The 19,690-nt window shown below is 34.3% G+C and overlaps 1 protein-coding gene, 1 long non-coding RNA gene and 1 pseudogene across 2 annotated transcripts; 2 read left to right on the forward strand and 1 right to left on the reverse strand.

Moving 5' to 3' along the window:
- The first annotated feature begins 5,625 nt into the window (after positions 1-5,625).
- Positions 5,626-7,437, forward strand: LOC128035566 (uncharacterized). The gene is made up of 3 exons (XR_008192034.1): positions 5,626-5,695; positions 6,163-6,249; positions 6,946-7,437. It is a non-coding gene; the product is annotated as an uncharacterized LOC128035566 (long non-coding RNA).
- Positions 7,438-7,556: 119 nt separating this feature from the next.
- Positions 7,557-15,039, forward strand: LOC105764105 (glyoxysomal fatty acid beta-oxidation multifunctional protein MFP-a-like; annotated as a pseudogene).
- A 66-nt stretch (positions 15,040-15,105) lies between these two features.
- On the reverse strand, positions 15,106-17,922 carry LOC105764104 (exocyst complex component SEC15B). Its single transcript, XM_012582572.2, has one exon. The coding sequence runs from the start codon at positions 17,756-17,758 to the stop codon at positions 15,347-15,349; it is 2,412 nt and encodes an 803-aa protein (XP_012438026.1). The 5' UTR covers positions 17,759-17,922; the 3' UTR covers positions 15,106-15,346.
- Positions 17,923-19,690: the final 1,768 nt, after the last annotated feature.

Consider the following 19,690-nt stretch of genomic DNA (forward strand, 5'->3'; position numbering starts at 1 on the left):
ATCAAGTATATAAGCTAAAAATGCCTCACAACCTTTACAAATCAATTTCTGTGCCAAAATAGTTGAAACGATCTAGTAACACTATTTGATCTGTCTGACTCAATTGTAATAATTTCACCCGTCTAACATCTCAAGTCAATATGTTTCAGTCTACAATTTACCATAGCGTCATGTAACATCAACCAGTCCATTCCCAGAATAATATCGAATTCATGAAAGGGTAACAACATTAAATCAGTAGAAAATTCATAGCCCTAAATTTTTAGTGGACACTTACAACATATTAAATTAACTAACACGCTTTGACCTAGCAGATTTGTAACTTGAACATCAAACTCACTTGATTCAACAAGTAAATTCTTATCCATTACTAAAGTGGTGCAAATATAAGAGTGAGTTGACCCAAGGTTAGTCAGTGCATATACAGTAACATCAAATAGTTAGAAAATACCAACAATAACATCAATTGCGGCAGCTTTCTCCCTAGCTTGAGTAGCGTATGTTCATGCAAGCGCTCTAACTTCAGATCGAGAAATTGTATGTTTATTCTCAGTACAATTAACTCTAGTATTATTGCTCTGACCGGGACGTTTACCCTTTTCAGGTGTCGACATCTGTCTATCACTTCGTTCATCATTATCTCCTGCCATTCTTGGGTAATTTCGTACAAAATGATCTCTCGAGCCTTGTCTGAAACACACACCCATCTTAGTTCTGTATTCCCCTCTATGAAGTTTTTCACAATGTTTACAAACCAGCTTCTAAGCATTCTGAACACTTCCCACACTATCGGCAGGCTTAACTTGATATTTTGAATCATTCTGAATCGATTTATTTTTCCCCGAAAACCCAGATGTCGAAGTGGTACGATGGAATTCTTCTTTGTTTTTCTTTGATGAGGGTTTTGAAAATGATTTAGGAAAGCTTCTTTTACTAAAATCCTGAGCTTTTCTATCTCTCAACTTCTTGTGTTTATAAACTTCTTCCATCTTTTGAGTACGATAACATAAAACAACAAAATCTCGAATCTTAGTTCCTCCAATCAACACTTTAATTTCATCATTTAGTCCATCTTTAAAACGGATGCACATTTCTTCTTCATTCGGCACAATATCACGGGCATACTTGCTAAGATACACAAACTCTCTCGTATTCAGCTACGATTTATTTCTCTGCTTCAATTCAAGAAATTCTTTCTTTTCCTGATCTAAATATCTTTTACTGACATATTTATTTTTAAACTCGGATTGGAAGAAATATCAGGTAGTTCTGTCTTTTGGTACTACTGCTGTCAATGTGGTCCACCAACTGTACGCTTCATCTTTAAGCAACGACACTGTACACCTTAGATAATCATTAGGGGAACAAGAAAGTTCGTCAAATACTCATTGAATGAGCCAATACTCAACTTTAGTCGGATCGTCATTTATTTTACCTCTAAATTCTTCAACCCTGCACTTTCAGATTTTATCAACAAGAATCTGATTACTTGTTTTAGTTGTTGAGAAGGTGGAGGTACCACAGGAGGTACAACAGGAGGTAGAGGTTATTAAGCCACAGGGTTGGTTCACATAAATTTTGTGAATCATTAACCCATTAGACTGAAGAAAACATTTTTAGCTTCATTTTCTGACATATGTGGAATCGGTTCACTATGATTTGTTTCTTGTCCATTAGTCAGAACATTACTATTAATTTCATCAGTGTCAGCACGACCAGATTCTACCGACATCTTTAAAATCAATACGAAAAATATGGATTAGATCGGATAAAATAATATCACACTATCACAGGTTTATATGGCATGTAATTTCTAAACTTCAAAGACGCTATGTTCAGTCCGAGAATCGACTAAATCATAGCTTTGATACCACTAAATGTAACACCCATAACCCGTCTCCATCGCCAAATTAGGGTTACGGAGTGTTACAGTACAAATCAGGACATTTATCATCAAACAAAAACAAAAATATAAAATAAATGATAACATTCAATAGCTTATAAGAATCAGGATAAAAATACACTTACAAGCCTTAAACCGAGCTTACGAGGCCTTAAAAATAATTTGGGAACAACTAGGGTGTAATTTGAATCAAAATAGAAAAACATGAAAAATTTTGAAAAATTAACCAAGAAACACTTACATGCAACCATGAATACAAACTAAAGCTTCCCTAATCTTCAAATGGAGGTTCGGCCAAGAAAAAGAAAGAATGAAAAAGGCAATACCATTCTTTACATTTTCTTTTAATTGATCTTACAATAATTACTTTGGAATTTAATTTTTAATATTTGGAAAAAGATCAATCATTGACATTCCAAGAAAAAGTATCACTTTCTATTATACCAAACGCTACCATAGTTTTTATTATTGATTATTTTACTTTGACAATGATTGATCCATGATGAAATAAATATATGTTTAATGTTAAATAAGAAATGACTCAAAAAATATGAAATACGACAATAATATTTAATTATATAATGGGTAAAATGCACCAATTGTTCTTAAATTTTGTTTAAAATTACATTTCGTCACTCAACTTTCAAAAGTTACAAAATAGTCATTAAGTTATTAAATTATTACATTTTACCACTCAAGTTAACTTTCGTTAAAAACATAACATTGCACCTTAATTCAAAATGGTAATAGCTAATTTGGTCCATAAGATATAGTTAAAAATCATTTTGATATTTTTAAAATTTTCTTAACAATTGTAAAAAAATTTAAAAAGTCTTAAAAATAAATAAAAACTTCATACAAAAAATCAATTGCAGCAAGAAAAAATCAAGAAATTTGCGGCTAATTTTTCTACATCCACTCTCATAAAAAACCAACCTTTGAACTTTCACAAATAAATAAATAAAATACCCATTCACTTAGATCCCACTTGTTTTTTCATTTGCTTTGTTGTTTTATGCTCTCTTCATCTTCATTTTCATTTTCATTTTCATCTTTCTTTGCCTTTTTTTCTCTCTTTTCATGCATATTGGTGTCAGCTTCGCTCTTCCCATATTATTAAAAATAATATATATGATTTATTTATAGTTGAAAGTAAAATCTTAACTTGAAATTTGAGAGGAAAAATGGCGGGTTTGAAGAAGATGAAGAGCACATTGCATTGTAAATTAAAAAATTCAAATTTCCAAAATTAAAAGTTACTCAAAATCCTAATCAATCTAGTAACTCGAGTTATAAAAAGAAATGATACATTTAGAAAAGAAGTAGGATATTTTGTATTATAAATTAAAAGAAAAATATCAAATTAAAAAATTAAAACTTATCAAATAACCCAAACAATATAATAGAATTTTTGCTCTTCTCTCTTGCTTTCTCCTTAATTTTTCTCCATTCTTTTTCTCATAATTATCAACAAAATCCTACAGACAAATCATTGATGGTAAAAATAATGATTGTCAAGAATGAAAGCGGTGTTGCAAGCCTATATTTATGGGATATTTATGGGTTAAAACAAGGTGAAGTTGTTGATGTGATTGAATGTGTTCATTAATAGTGAAAAACTAATGGAGTTTAGTTTGAAAATTTTAAGATTTTTATATAATAAAATTTGCAAAAGGTTAATATAAAAATAATTTTAAAATTAAGAAATTTTAAATTTATACATATTTAAATAATTTTATATATTTTTAAAAAATATGTTTTTTATTATTTTTCTAGATTTTAATAATTTTAGTTTAAGATTTTTAATCTTTTTACAGTTATTGTTAAAAAATTTAAAATATTAAAATAATTTTTAACTATAATTCAATGACCAAATTAATTATTAACCCTTTGAATTAATGTGCAACGTTAATTCAAGGAACAAAAATATAACAATTTAACGATGTTAGTGATTGATATATATTATTAAAAATTAAATGATGAAAATGTAATTTTAAATTACAATTTACATTATCATTATTTACCATGTATTTACAAATATATGTAAAAAATTATGGAGCATAATTATTTCTCTAATAATTAGATCACTTTTTGTGTTGTGCAACCACAGCGACAAATAATTAAACTGTCCTCTCTGCCGGTTGCCGTCCCAAGGGCTTTGACTGAAAACTTTAGCTGATTAAACTCAGTAAAGACCATGGAAGTAAATACATAAATATATATAGATAGATAGATAGATGGACTTTGTTGATTACCCAAAAAATAGAACAGTAGGCAAAAAGCTGGAGTAGTGGGAAAATGGGTTATTTTATCAAATTAGTTCAAAAAAATATTAAATTTACAAAATTAATTTAGGTTTAAAAACAATCACTAAAATAACCTAAAAGGAACAGTAAAATTGGGTTGTAGCCTGTCAATGGCCGGAACACACTCGTATTTTGCACCCATGATTACCTAATAATTGTGTCAGACTTAAAAAAATTAATTTTTTGGGTTTTGGCCTGTCAATGGCCGGAACCCATGTATTTTTTTTAAATTGTATAATACTGATATACGAAAAAGGAAAAAAAAACGAAAAAAAAAAATTTGGTGTTGGCCTGTCAATTGCCAGCACCCAGTACAATTTTAAAAAAATTCTTTCTTTTTCGTGTCAGAGTCAGATATCAGTATACAAAAAAAATAAAAAAAATTACAAATTAAAAAAAATTCTTTTTTTTTCGTGTTAGAATTAGATATCAGTATATGAAAAAAATAAAAAAAAATTTTGGGTGTTAGCCTGTCAATGGCAAGACTCAAAGACAATTTAAAAAATTTTTTTTTTCGTGTCGAATCGATATCGATATCTGAAAAAATAAAAAAATTGGGTGTTGGCATGTCAATGGCCGGCACCCAGTACAATTTAAAAAAATTTCTTTTTTTTTTCGTGTTAGAATTAGATATCAGTATATGAAAAAAATAAAAATAAAAAATTGGGGTTGGCCTGTCAATGGCCAGCACCCAATACAATTTAAAAAAATTCTTTTTTTTTTCGTTTCAGAATCATATATTAGTATACGAAAAAATAAAAAAATTTTATTTCTATACTGATAAAAAAAATAAAAAAGAGTGTCAAATGGATGAGATAAAAATTGGATAGAAACAAATTTTTTTTATTTTTTTCGTATACTGATATCTGATTCTGACACGAAAAAAAAGAAAAAAAATTTTAAATTGTACTGGGTGCCGGCCATTGACAAGCCAGCACCAAAATAAAATTTATTTTTTCGTATACTGATTCTGATTCTGACACGAAAAAAAAAGAAAAAAAATTTAAATTGTACTGGGTGCCGGCCATGTAATGGCCCAAATTTGAGGTTATCGGAACAGTGGTTTCGGGACCACAAATCCGATGAGAAAAATTTTATTTTTCTTATATTTTTATGGTCTACAATTTCACAAAATGATTTCGTGAAAATTTCGTTCGAAAATTTCGACGTTTGGGCACTCAATTTAGTCAAAAGGACTAAATTGTAAAAGTGCAAAAGTTGAGTTCTACATGTTAGAGGTGTCCAATTGTTATGAAACTTTAAATTGGAGGTCCTTATATGGTAATTATACCATTGGTAACTTGGTAGACAAAAATGGACATGAGATAAGTGAAATAGAAAATTTTTAAGTTAGGGGCAATTTGGTAATCTAGTAATTAAAATGAATTAAAAGGAAAAAGATGGCAAAATCATCATCTTCTTCATATGAACGAAATCAGCAAGGGGGGAAGCCATAGTTAGGGTTTTCAAGCTTCCAAGCTCCATAGTAAGTGATCCCAAACCCCGTTTTTAATGTTCTTTACGTTTTTGAGATCCCGATAGCTTAATTTAGCTTATTCTAGCAATAATTTAACCTAGGGTTTATATTTGGAAAAATACCCATAGGTGAAAAGTGTTTATTTTGATGTTTTATGATAGAATATGAAGCTAGAAATTATGTTAAACAACTTTTGCTAAGCGATTTTAAGTGAAAACGAGTAAAACGACATAATCGGTAAAAATACCTAATGTTCATAAGTACATGTTAGAGTGGGAATTTGATGTTGCCATAGAAGGGAAAATTGTTCATAATGTTATAAAACATAAGAATAAGAGATGAAGTTTAATTTCCGAGCCTTGGGGCAAAAATGTAATTATGTAAAAGTTTAGGGCAAAATTGTAATTTTGAAAAGTTAGAGTCAAGGGCTGTTTTGTTGAATGTGAGTATTAAATAAGTTAAATTTACTATTTTAGATCAAGAAGTACTAAACTCGAGGTTAGACAAAGGGAAGAATAAAGTTGAAGACTAATTTGGTGAATTTGGCTATAATTGGTACCGAGGTAAGTTTACGGTAAATAAATGCAATATTTCCATATTTATTATCAATGCTGTTATTTTCCAGCAACTATGAATTTATTTTATGAATTTATTTGATGATGATCTAAGCATGAAATGATAGAGAATTAAAATTTAAAAGTCCCGTTGATACATAAGGATGGTACTGGATACGAATGTCATGACATTTGGGTAAAGAGATCCCATGTAAGACCATGTCTGGGACATGGCATTGGCATCCTTAAGATCATAAGAGGTCCCCTGTAAGACCATGTCTGGGACATGGCATGGGCACCAACATGAGAACATCCCATGTAAGACCATGTCTGGGACATGGCTTTGGCATGTTATTATCAGAAGAGACCCGAGTATCCTTATTATTCCAATGTAGCTCAACGGGCTTGTAAATGAATCATGTTCATGAAAGTTCAGTTTAAAGCATAAATGGCAAGCTCGGTAAGTTGTAAGACTTAAGAACTTATTATACTATCAATTGATGTTCAACGATGCGCAAGGATTGAGTAAGTTATGCACACAAGTATTCTAAGTAAACAAGTACGAGAACTAGTATGAGATTAACTAAAGAGTAAACTAGAGATATAGACATTGAGTTTAATTATTTAAGTTAAATATTGTTATTTATTTGCTAGTAAACTTACTAAGCTTTATGCTTACTTCTTTTATTTCTCTTTCTCTTATAGTATTGCAAAGCTACTTCAAGGATCCTAAAGAAGTCGGAGATCGTCCACACTATCAACCACAACCGCTTCGGTATTTTATATCGAATCACGTTTGAGTTATGGCATGTATAGGGATTTAGTTTTTTTGTATGTTTGTAATGATGATTTTGCTAATGAGTGATGTGTAAGTATTTGATGATGTATGGTCATTAAAATGGTTAAGGATGAAGGTGTTTGTTGTTATGAAAGATTAGGTGATAAATTATGCATGGAAATCATGAAAGGATAAAATTTTGCAAAGAAACAGAATTCAGGCAGCACAGTGACGTGAATTTGAAAAATCACCCAAGATAGTATAAAATGAATTAGAGGGTGAATGATATATGGAATTGAAGCTTGTTGAGTCTATTTTCATAGAAAAATAACGGTGTAGAAAAAGGAAATTTATATTTTAAGATATGTGAATTTTCGTGAGACAGGGTCAGAACAGTTTTTGGAGTCCCCTGTTCTGAGTTTAGAAAATAATTACAAATTGTACAAAATGGTTATGAGTTGAAATTTACATGCTTAGATTCCTTAATGAGTCTATTTTCTGTAGGAACAAGTGGAATAGCATATGAAAATCCTATAACAAGAAAAGTTATTTTTAGTAACAAGAGGTCAGAATAGTCGAATGGTGAAACAGGGGAGACTTTAACTAATAAACTGTACTAATTGGCTGAACCAAAAATTCTAAAAATTTTATGGTGAGTAGATATATGAGTTTAGTTTCAGGGAAAATTTACGGAATTAAATTTCGAGTTCTGTAGCTCAAGTTATAATTAATTTAGTAACTGCTGCGCGATTGGACAGATTTGCTGTAAATAGTGAAATAAATTTTCAAACCTAGTTTTTATGCTCCGAATTGGTAAGATAAGCTAAGTAATGCCTCGTGCTCGACTCCGGAAACGGTCTCGGGTAAAGGGTGTTACAGGCCATTGATAGGCCAGCACCAAAAAAAAAATTCGTTTTTTTATCTTTTTCGTATATTAGTATTATATAATTTAAAAAGATACATGGGTTCCGGCCATTGACCGGCCAAAACCCAAAAAATTAATTTTTTTAAGTCTGAGGTAATTATTAGGCAATCATGGGTGCAAAATACAAGTGGGTTCCGGCCATTGACAGGCCACAACCCAATTTTACTGTTAATTTTAGATTATTTTAATAATTATTTTTAAACCTGAGTTATTTTTATAAATATAATATTTTTTGAACTAATTTGATAAAATAGCCGGGAAAATGAAAGGAAAAACCTATTTGGAAGTTGGAGCTGATGGCGTGGCTATCATCACCATCAACAACCCACCACATAATTTGCTCTCTGTTGATGGTTGGTTCTTTCCTTTTTTCTAACTTGTCCATTTCACTAATTCAAGAAAGTGAAGGGTGCCTTTGATTTATGAACATACCCCATTTGTAGATTTCAAAACTTTTAATTGTCTTCTTGATGGTGCCAGTGGCTTTTTCTCTCTTGATTTTTCAGTGCTGCTTAGCCTCAAGGACAACACTGAGCAGGCTCTTCTAAGGGATGATGTGAACGCAGTAGTTATTACTGGTAAACTGAAAGTTACAATAGATTTGTGTATTATTTGCCATGGAGATGATATTTAATCATTTGTATGTAACATCTTGAATTATTAAACCAGGTTCAAAAGGGAAATTTTCAGGAGGTTTTGATGTTACAGCTTTTGGGAAAAAGGGTTTATCTTATTTGTTTTCCTTTTCTTTTTATAAAATTGGTTACTAAAGTTTACATGTTTTATCAAAATAGTTCTAATTGTATTTTTTAGCTTTTTTGGTCATTGACTTTTTTTAAAACTATTTTTCTAACAGATTAACGGAATGATGGAGAATATTTTTACTGAAATGTAATTTATTACTTAGGTAACCCAATAAGATAATTACATGTAAAAATTAATAAAATAAATAAATCATACATGAAATTAAAAAAATAACTTTTAATTTAAAGAAAATAAACATGATTATCTAAAAAAAAGTTTCAAAATGAATGCAGACATTCAATATTTTCATCAAATCTGTTAAAAAAAACAATTTGAAAAAAAAAGTTGATAACCAAAAAAGGCTCAAAAATACAATTAGGACCATTTTGACAAAACATGTAAACGTTAGTGGCTAAATTTGTCATTACACCCCTTTTAAGTCCTTTAAATCTGTATGATGAGGCAAGGACTACGCAACTTGAATTGATCATAGGGAAGCATGGAAAGCTTGGATTTTGGTCAATAGAGTTTGTTACTGACATTTTAGAAGGTACATTTGTACTATTTTGTTATATTGTGTTATCTTCCATAAGGTTTTTCTTCTGGTCTTTTATAAGATCCTTTTATGTTGGTTTCTTAGCTGCCAGAAAACCCTTTGTAGCTGCTATAGATGGCCCTGCTTTAGGTGGGGGATTGGAGATTGCATTGGTATGTTTCGAATTCAATTGATACCTCAACCTTTCTGTGCTTTATTCGTCAATGATTTGATGATTTACCCGATACCTTCTTAGGCTTGTCATGCCCGTATATCAACCTCATCGACAGTACTCGGCCTGCCTGAACTTCGTTATGGAATTCTTCCGGGATTAGGTGGTAAGGCTGTGCTTATGTGGATGTAGATGGTTATTGTTTCATTTTTCCTATGTCTTTACATTGATGCCTTATTTCAGGGACACAGCGTCTGCCACGCCTTGTAGGCCTTCGTAAGGCTCTTGAAATGATCTTGGTATGATCACTCGCTTTGTGTGATTTTATAGGAAGAAATGATCCCTTCTTTTGCTTTGTTTTCTGCTACAAGACTTCATAATCACTCTCTCCTTTTTCTCTTCCTCCAGATGTCAAAATTAGTATACGGAGACAATGCTCGAGGCATGGACCTCGTGGACGGCATTTCTTCAGCAGATCTATTGACTACCACAGCTTGTCACTGGGCTAAAGACATTTTAGCGCATAGAAGACCAAGAACTGTTAGTCTTTACAGGACAGACTGGTTAGAGCCCCTACCAAAGGCTAAGATGATGCTTGAGCACGCCAGAGTTAAGTCAAAAAAACAAGCTCCAAATCTCAAACATCCATTAGTTTGCATTGATGTCATTGAAGAAGGATTAGTGCATGGTCCCCGTGCTGCACTTTGGAAGGTACTTCTTTATGATCAGTTTTTGGTTCATATTGCAAATAGTCTTACTGGTGTATAAGATGACATGCTGGCTTTTTATAGGAATCAAAGGCATTACATGAACTTCGACAATCCGACACTTGTAGGAGTTTAGTCTACTTCTTTGCCCGGCAGAGAACTTCCAAGGTATACAGTCACAGTAGCTGTAGTTCTTGATTATATCTGAAAAAGGTTGTTGCTTCTCGTAGTTTCTTGATATTTTGAGATTTTATCTCATGGAGTCATCCTTCTCGCTAGTCAAGTGCTTATGTTTAATCTAAGTAAATAGGTGCCTGGTATAACTGATATGAGGTTAATACCGAGGAAAGTGGATACGTTTGCTGTTGTTGGTGGAGGAATACTGGGTTCTTCAATAGCAACGGCACTCATTCTTAGTAACTACTCAGTGATTTTGAAAGAACTGGATGAAAAGGCCCTGCTGACCGGAATTTTGAGAGTGAAAGGTGACACATAAACATTTCTTTAGGTGAATGATTTCCACCCCACCCCTTCCTTTCTGCTATTATAACTTGCCTCTCTCATTTTTCCTCTTGTCCCTCCAGTAAATTTGCAAGACCATGTCAAGCAAGGGAAATTGGCCGAAGTAAAGCTTGACAAGATCCTCTCTCTTTGTAAAGGTGTTCTCCACTATGAAGGTTTTAGAGAAGTGGACATGGTCATCGAGGTTTGGTTTTTACAGCATCGGTTTTAAAGTGAAATGATAAGCTTATGAATTGCAGGAATGAGATAGTGTCGGTTCAGTGTCGGTTCAATTGAGAGATGAGCATAATACATGATCGATTATATTCTGTTGGTATTTTAGTAAAAAATATGAATCATAGAAAATATGAAAGAAAAAAACATATTAGTAGCACACTATAATTTGTTATACTGTTCAGATTATATAGCTAAAAAAAAAACAGAAAATATATCCTACTAATATCCAGCCACTTAACTTATCCCTAAATCATGCCACAAAATTAAAAATTCCTAAAAACTTAGTCTACAGACCTATATATTATTCAGCAAGTTCAAGGCACATTCTCAGCACTCCTCCTTGCCTTAGTAATTGCAAAAGTCTAATTTATTTCTTAAAACTTTAAATCTAAGTTTTGGAAGTGTCTTGGTTAACATATCTGCAATTTGATCTTCAGTCTTGTAAAAAACCAACTTGATTTCATTAATCTTCTGTTTCTTCCAAATGATATTCATCAATCCTGTTGTACTAGGCCCTAAGCCTGTTTGAGACTATATAAGGCCTTGTTTAACATGTAGACTTTCTCCTCCTGTCTCTTGACTTGGAATCCCTCAGACTGCTTTTCTCTCATTGCTTGAATCCACTTGTCATCCTTCTCAGCTTCTTTAAACTCAGCAGACTCAAATGCAACAACATTACACCTTTCATAAATTTTAGATAAAGATCTTGTGTCATAAACTGGAACATCATCTATGTTGTTATCAAAGTACTTAGGAGTTTTTAGCAATTGCTTCATTGTTGACTTCTCCTCCATAGATTTAGAGCAAAACTTTTTGCTTTCATTTTTACTTTGAATGCATCTCTACCTTTTAAGTCTTTGATCAAGTATCATTTGTCTTCAAATATGACTTTGAAACCTTTTTCAATTAATTGCCCAACACTAAGAATATTTTGGTCAATGTTAGGCACATATAGTTATGTGTTTCGAACCTATTAAACTTTCAATAGCCACTATTCTTTTTCCCCTAATTGGAATAAAGTCATCTTCTTGTTGCTCAATAGATTTTTTTGCCTCTTCATGTTGTTGAGACTTACAGGCCCGCTTTATGTGCCCAATATTGTCACATTTTTTGCATTTGAAATCAGGCATCCACCAACACTTCTTTCGCAAGTGATTTGTCTTCTTACAATATGAACATGGTGGATATGTCTTCTTGTTGTTATTATTGTTGATCTTATCTTCAATTTTCATGCTTTTGCCTACTGAATTTTCAAATTTGCTCGGAAAGCACCATTTACTGATGCTTCTTGTCTCATCTTTCCTCTTTTTTTCTGGAGCCTGCAATGCATTCACTAATTCTGCCAAGGATATACTTGACAAATCCTTAGATTCTTCTAATAAAGAAATTTTAGACTCATATTTTTCAGGTAAAGTGACAAGAATTTTTGCACTATTCGATCATCAGAAAAATCCTTACCCAACAATCTTACCTTGTTTACTATGCCCTCCAATTTGCCCTAGTATTCTTTCTTTCGGTAGTCCCAAATTTCTTTTACTGTCCCCAAATTCATGATTCTTGTAAATATTTTGCTTGAAACAGTAGAGAAAAGACATGCTTTAGCTTTGGACTTCTTTGTCTTCTTCTCTTTGTGAGTCTTTAGTTGATTCATTGTTGGATTTGTTAGTAATGACGGAACATCGTAGTCTTCTTCTACTGCTTCCTAAAGATTCATCGCATCAAGATAGACTGTCATTCTAACAGCCCAAGCTTGATAGTTATGTCAGCTTCCATGATTAAAACTTATGTGTTTCTCTCAACTCACAAATCCCTTGAGATAAGAGATTTGATACCAATTATTGGTTTTTTAGTAAAAAATATGAAACACAAAAAATGTTATAGAAAAAATATATTGGAAACACATTGTCCAACCACTTAATTTACCCTTAAAATCATGCCACAAAATTAAAAATTCCTAAAGACTTGGTCTACAGACCTATTATTCAGCAAGTCTAAGGCACGTCCTCAACATATTCGCCTAGTACACTTACCTTCAACACCTATCTCCTTTCGGCCACTCCTACTACCCGTCCCTGGATCTATCACCAAAAAATACAGTGACAATTTCTTGATATAGAAGAGATATATGTCTAAAATAAATGGAAAAGTGGAAAAACATAAATAGAACTTATTTATAGTAAGCTGAGAGGTTATGAATGAACAGAAAAAGAAAGAAAAATGAAGAATAACAATAACTATATTTGTAGAGTTAAGGTTGTCAATCAACTTGACTTTTTTAAATATATATATTTTTTAATTCCTTGTGTTTTAAGCAGGCTGTTATGGAAATATTTCTTTATAGCAGAGGATCTTTGCTGAGCTTGAAAGTTATTGACCACCACACTGCATACTTGCTAGCAGTACTTCCATGATAAACTTGAATTTAATCAATGAAAGAAGAAATTTCCAAAATCATATTGTCGGGACTCATTTTTTCGGGTAGGTTTGATTTCTGCTTCTTTTTGTTTAGTTTCCAACCTATCATTGATGTCAACTTTTGATGCAGTCAAGCTCATCTCGTGCCGGTCCTGGAGATAATTCGAACAGAAAAAACATCCCCTCAAGTCATTGTTGACTTACTAGCTATCAGAAAGAAGATGAGGAAAACCCCGGTAGTAGTCCACAATTCCAGTGGTTCTGCAATTAACCGAATGTTCATTCCTTATTACAAGCAGCCATGATGCTTGTTGAACACGGATTTGATCTCTATCAGATTGACCAAGCAGTTGCAGCATTTGGAATGACTATGGGACCATTTAGGTACTTTCAACATATTTAAACTTTATGTATCCATCAGATTGGCTTTAAACTTTATGTTGTTGATGCAGAATGATGGATTTTGTTGGTTTTGACGTTGCATCTGCAATGAAGGTCCAATTCAGCAAGAACTTTGGAGAGAGATTCAATGAGTTGTCGAAGCTGAATTTTGTCATGCAAGAGGACATCCAAGCAGGTACATTGTCCGCTCTTTTCCTTATAGTAGCTGACAATCTTTTTGGCATGCTATTGGACCAGAAACTGAACCATTAAATCGACATCTGGAATCCTCCATGACTGTCTCCTGTTTCAGATGAAACTACTAGAAAAGGTTTCTACATCTATGACGGGAAGTCCAAGTTTACCCCTAATCCTGATATTAAGATGTATGTAAACAAGGCAAGGAGCATCTCCGGTCTCAGCATTGATTATGAGGTTATTTAACTTAAAGTTCAGTTATATTTCCCATCAGGTTCTGTGCTTGAGCAGATAACAAGCAGGCTTGCATGAAGTAGTTGTTATAAGTACTATACTGCTTTTCTCTGTATGAATTTATGAATTTTCTAACATGAAATTTTCTCCCTATCCTTACCACTTCTCTATGTGTGCATCCACATTCGATGGCTTCGAATTTGTTAACAGTTGATGCAGTTATCCGATGAAGAGATAGTTGAAATGATTCTCTTCCCTGTTGTGAACGAGGCATGCTGCGTTTTTGAGGACAAAATTGTTGTCAAGGCATCAGATCTCGACGTTGCTTCTGTTACAGGCATGGGATTCCCGGAATATAGGTTTGTGGTTTGTGCCCCTGTTGCTTTTTTATTCTTTCCGATAGTCAAATGTATAATTCCTAATTTCGATACGAATGATGAATTGACTTAGGGGAGGAATCATTTTCTGGGCTGATACTCTTGGACCAAAATATATATGTTCAAAATTGGAGAAATGGTCAAAGACTTATGGACCGTTCAAGCCCTGCGCCTATTTAGCAGAAAGAGCTTTCAAGAGAGTGTCTCTGGTGAGCTATTAACATTCGTGTCTGCATCTTATTCAAGTCCATACATGAAGTCTATATTAACATTTTGATGAATTCTCCCATTTCAAATCATTATTGAGACCCAGTTTCTCCCACCACATTATATAACAAATGAACCACCTGCAGGGGGGAGAAGGGCAAGCAAAGTCTCAACTATAGCTGGAGAACACCGCAGACACTCGAGAAAGCAGTCTGTACGGAGATTATCAATCACAAGGAATCCACACACATATATGTACGTATAAATAAATGCCCATACTCGTGTATGTGTGTATACTATGTACCCCATTTATACATGAGATACACGTAGGGTAACAACCACGCCCTTTATATGGTACAATTAAATCAAGCATTTCCATATCCTATAAGTGGTGGCATACCAACTGACCAAAAAAATAAAAGCAAGCAACTAAAATAGCTTAGCACAAAGGGTCTTATTCTTAATGCAATTCTACGAACAAATTCACTCATTGCCGAAAAAGAATTTAATACAACGAAAATTTCAACTCACAACTGTTAATTTAAAACAACCAGGAAACAAAATAAATAAATAAATAAATAAATGCTGTGCCTTAATATCAAGTAAATATATTAGCAATGAACTACTAAGAAATAACCGCGATTGAATTGAAAAAGGTAAAAGAACATAGACATACATACAGCTCCTTGCCAAAATCAGCTCACATCCTTGAGTCTTTTTATCAATGCATCCATAGATTTCTTCTTTGGATTCTGCTTGGCACCCCTGCTCCCAAAGGTTCCAAATAGCCGATCTGACGAATCCCTTAACTTCTCTGAAATTGTCACAACTTTCCTGTAGTCCAGGGCATTGTAACTCTTCTCTCTAATTACTGGGTTCAGAAAATTCTCTGGATGATTGCTCAAAAGCAAATTGACCAACTGCCTTGACTCTGCAAGTGCATTTTTCAATTGATTTGTATCCCCTTCAGAAAACACAGGTGATAGGTTATCCGCAAAAGATTCTAACAACCGAATATCCACATCAATCCCCATAATAGCATTTACATTAAACCTCTTCACCGAGTCTCCAAATAAAGCCCCGACGATCTTCTCTGATATGTGAGAAATTACATCTTGTAAAACTCTTTTAAGAACTTGAGGAGGCAATATCTGTTGTGCAGTAGAAACCAAAGTTTCCAAATATATTATGACCTCATTCACATATTCATTACCACCCTGCGAAGCTTCGTCGGTCATCCAGTTCACATTCTCGATCAAAGTCATGAAACCATCAACCTTTCTCTTGAGCATCCCAGACAGCATGTCTTCTGCAGCATCACGGGCTTTGCTAAGAGGAAACTGCTTCCTACCCCTTTCTACCATTCTCAAAGGAATGCCAGAAAGCTGTGCAGCATGACGAAAGAAGAAATCACAAGCCCGCTCCAAAACTGCCATATTTGCTGCAACCTGCATTGCCTGAGAAACCCCATGGACAGATGAACTAATCAGCTTCAAAAGAGCCCCATCCAAAACCTCACCCAAAAGCCGGTCCAAATACTTCTTTACAACATCATAGAAATCCAACTGCCCACCAAAAGACATAAAACTAACAGAATCCTCAATAAAAGATCTCACAATCCGACAACAATCAGGCACAGTAGATGAAAATGGCGCAACATAAGGAAATGCTGGAACAATATCCGATGCTTGTAACTGGAAAGATAGCACATTCATCGAGTACTCGTACTCCTTCTTCATCAACATCTGCTCAAATTTATCAGCAGCAAGAGCTTCCGCAATCTGCTTCCGACAATCAGATAATAACAACTCATGGTACTTATCCCTATGCTTACTTAAAACATTAAGCAATGCATCAACAGGGTAGCCATACCTACGCAAAGTAACTCCTAACAGACTCACATAATCCTTAATCAGTAACAAGTGATTAGCAGTTTGCATTCTAGAAAACTGATCCTCTAAAACCGAGCACATTTTACTAACAGCAGTCTCCCATAAATTCTCAACTTCCATTTTGGAAACCAAACCCCCACCTGTCCTTAAAATGCGATCTTCTATGATAAAAAACCCCGCAATTTGGGCAAAAAATGTTTGATGAGATTCAAGAAATGGGGTCATAGAAGAAACTTGAAAATCCGACGTTAATTGAAGCTTCCTATTCTCAAAATAATACTGCTTAAATCGTTCTTCGAGTCCTAAAGTTTGATGAATATGATAAGCTCTATATAGAGGAGTCAAATCAAATCCAAACGATCCGTTATTACCGTTACTATAACCGTCGTTCTCGTCTCCTCCGAGTCCACCGTCGTCGTCATCTTCTTCTAAAGCGTATACGCAACCTCTCAAGCTGAGTCGACTCTGTTCTTCGGCTTGCCTTTGCTTGATTCTCAGATCTTCTTCGCGTTGCCTGGCAGCCGAGGCTTGTCCGATTGCTAATTGCCCTAAATTGCGGCTCACCACGCGAATATCAACGAGCCAATCGCCGAACTCTTTACTGATTTTTCTCTCGATGTGAGATCGAATCTCTGGAATCTTCCTCTCCAACATCCTTTTTAAAGTAGACGAAGGTGTTTTATCTTGGAACTCGTTCTCGATCGAGTCTAAGCACTTCAACGCCATATAGAAACTGCCGTTTGAGAGATGAAGATTTGCTCTTAAGCAAAGCTCCGTCAGCTTAATACACAAAATTACCGATTGCAAAGCGGAGTTTACGTTCTTGGAAGCATTTTGAGCTTCGACAAAGGAATCAAGGGAAGAAAGGAGAGGACCGCCGACTGATTGGAGCCTTGAGTTGGAGTCGGAGAGAGAGGATTTGAGAGAATCGACATCGGAGAGAAGAGATCGAAGATCATCGACGGCGAGGATGAAATCTTGGTAGTGAGATTTGCAAACTTCTTCGATTTCCGATTCTTTTGAACGAGCGAAGTGACGAAGGTGATGGAGGAGGGTATCAGGCCTTCCAGAAGCGAACACTTTGCGGACAAAAGGACCGAGGTCCTCGCCGTTACAGATGGCGGAGGAAAGTAGGAGTTGTTCCAATTTGTCGCCGGAGTCGCCGCCATCAGCAGCTGCTGGCGCTACTTTACGGCGCGACCTCGTTGACTGCATTTCTTTTAACGGTAATGGTGATGGCGCCGTGATTTAAGAATGAGAGGGAGAGATGGGGAGCGGTGAATCGGAAGCTTTTGGACAGAGTGACGAGGGTAAGCTTTCTTTTTCTTTTTCTTTTTCTTTTTCTTTTTTTCATTTGTTAATTTCGGTTTGACGAAAACGGCACTGAGATGATGGAAAATAGTAAGGGCTTATTAGTAATTTTGAGACTGCAATTGCCAATTGGAGACTTCCTCGTTTTTTGAAAGTCGCAATTGGAGACGTGGTAAAGACTACGTTTTTATGCAAGTAGAATTTACGCGACGGAGCTGTGCTTGGTTCGAGGAATATAATGTTTTTGGGGGTAAATTCTTCGTATAATTACTCTAAAATTACTTTATTATTATTTTTATCACTTTAATTTTTTTATTATGAAATATAGCACATTTTTGTTTTGATCATTAGGATGCCACATATTAAAAAGTCGCCTACAGACACTTTACGTCCAATCATTTTAGATAACGCTTGCATCTTCTATATTATTGTAGTTACTGGCACAAAGTTAACCAATGTTTATTCCTCAGATATCGTCATTGCTTCTTTTCTGGGAAAAGAAGTTCACGACCCGTGGGCCTTCTACCTCCACGCTACATCGCTCCGTTAGGTTTTTGCCCATTGCGAAAAATTCCCCACTGCTGACTCCCGTAAGAGTCTAGGTCGTGTCTCAATCTCAGTATGGCTGATCATCCTCTCGAACCAACTACTGATCATCGCCTTAGTAAGCTATTGCCTCACCAACTAGCTATCAGATGCGAGCCCCTCCTCAAACGGATCCCTCCTTTTGCTCCTCAGCCTACGAGGTATTAGCAGTTGTTTCCAACTATTGTTCCACTCCCAAAGGGAGGTTCTTACGCGTTACTCACCCGTCTGACTTGCATATGTTAAGCATGTCGCCAACGTTCATCCTGAGCCAGGATCAAACTCTCCATGAGATCCATAGTTGCATTACTTATAGCTTCCTTGTTCGTAGACAAAGCCAATTCGAAATTGTCTTGTATCCATGCACTTCATATTCGCCTAGAGTTCACTCTCAGAAATATAGTCATTCCTACCCCCTCACTCAATCTCACGAGCCTCTTATTCATTCTTATTCGATCACGGCGGGGGACAAGGCAAAATAGAAAAACTCACATTAGGTTTAGGGATAATCAGGCTCGAACTGATGACTTCCACCACGTTAAGGTAACACTCTACCGTTGAGTTATATCCCTTCCTTGCCCCTTTCAAGAAATAGAACTGACTAATCCTAAGTCAAAGGATCGAGAAACTCAACAACACCACTATTCTTAAACAACTTGGAGCCAGGCTTTCCTTTCACACTATTATTCTACAAATTGTTATATATTATTACATGTCATTAAAGTGATTTACAAAAAAGTTTAATATTAACTAAAAAAATTTATTGTTTATAAAATGACCAATAGTGGTCTCTAAATGGGGTTTAGAGTTTGATTTTGGATTTAGGAATGGTAATGGAGTTTAAGGTTTAATGATTTTGGGTTTAAGGACCACTATTGATCCTTTTATAAATAGTAAAAATTTTTAGTTAATGTTAAATGATATTTTTGGTAAACTATTTTAATGATCTGTAAAAAGATATACACAATTGACAGAACAATCAGCAATACGTGGCATCCTAGTCAGCTTTTTGTTTAGGTTTTAACGGGACAATGATCAAAACAAGAATACTTACAAACGGCAGTGCTATATTTGACAAAAAAAAATTAAAGTGACTAAAACATGAATGAAGTAATTTTAGAGTGACTATTTGAGTAGTTTACCCATATTTTTAAGGTGTAATATGAGATTTCTCTAATAAATTTTTACCTTTACATTCCAAAAATTATCTTCAATAGGTGATCTCATATTTTCAATAAATATTAAGATTTC

This window comes from Gossypium raimondii, chromosome 12 (assembly GCF_025698545.1).
Source record: "Gossypium raimondii isolate GPD5lz chromosome 12, ASM2569854v1, whole genome shotgun sequence".
Lineage (NCBI taxonomy): Eukaryota > Viridiplantae > Streptophyta > Magnoliopsida > Malvales > Malvaceae > Gossypium > Gossypium raimondii.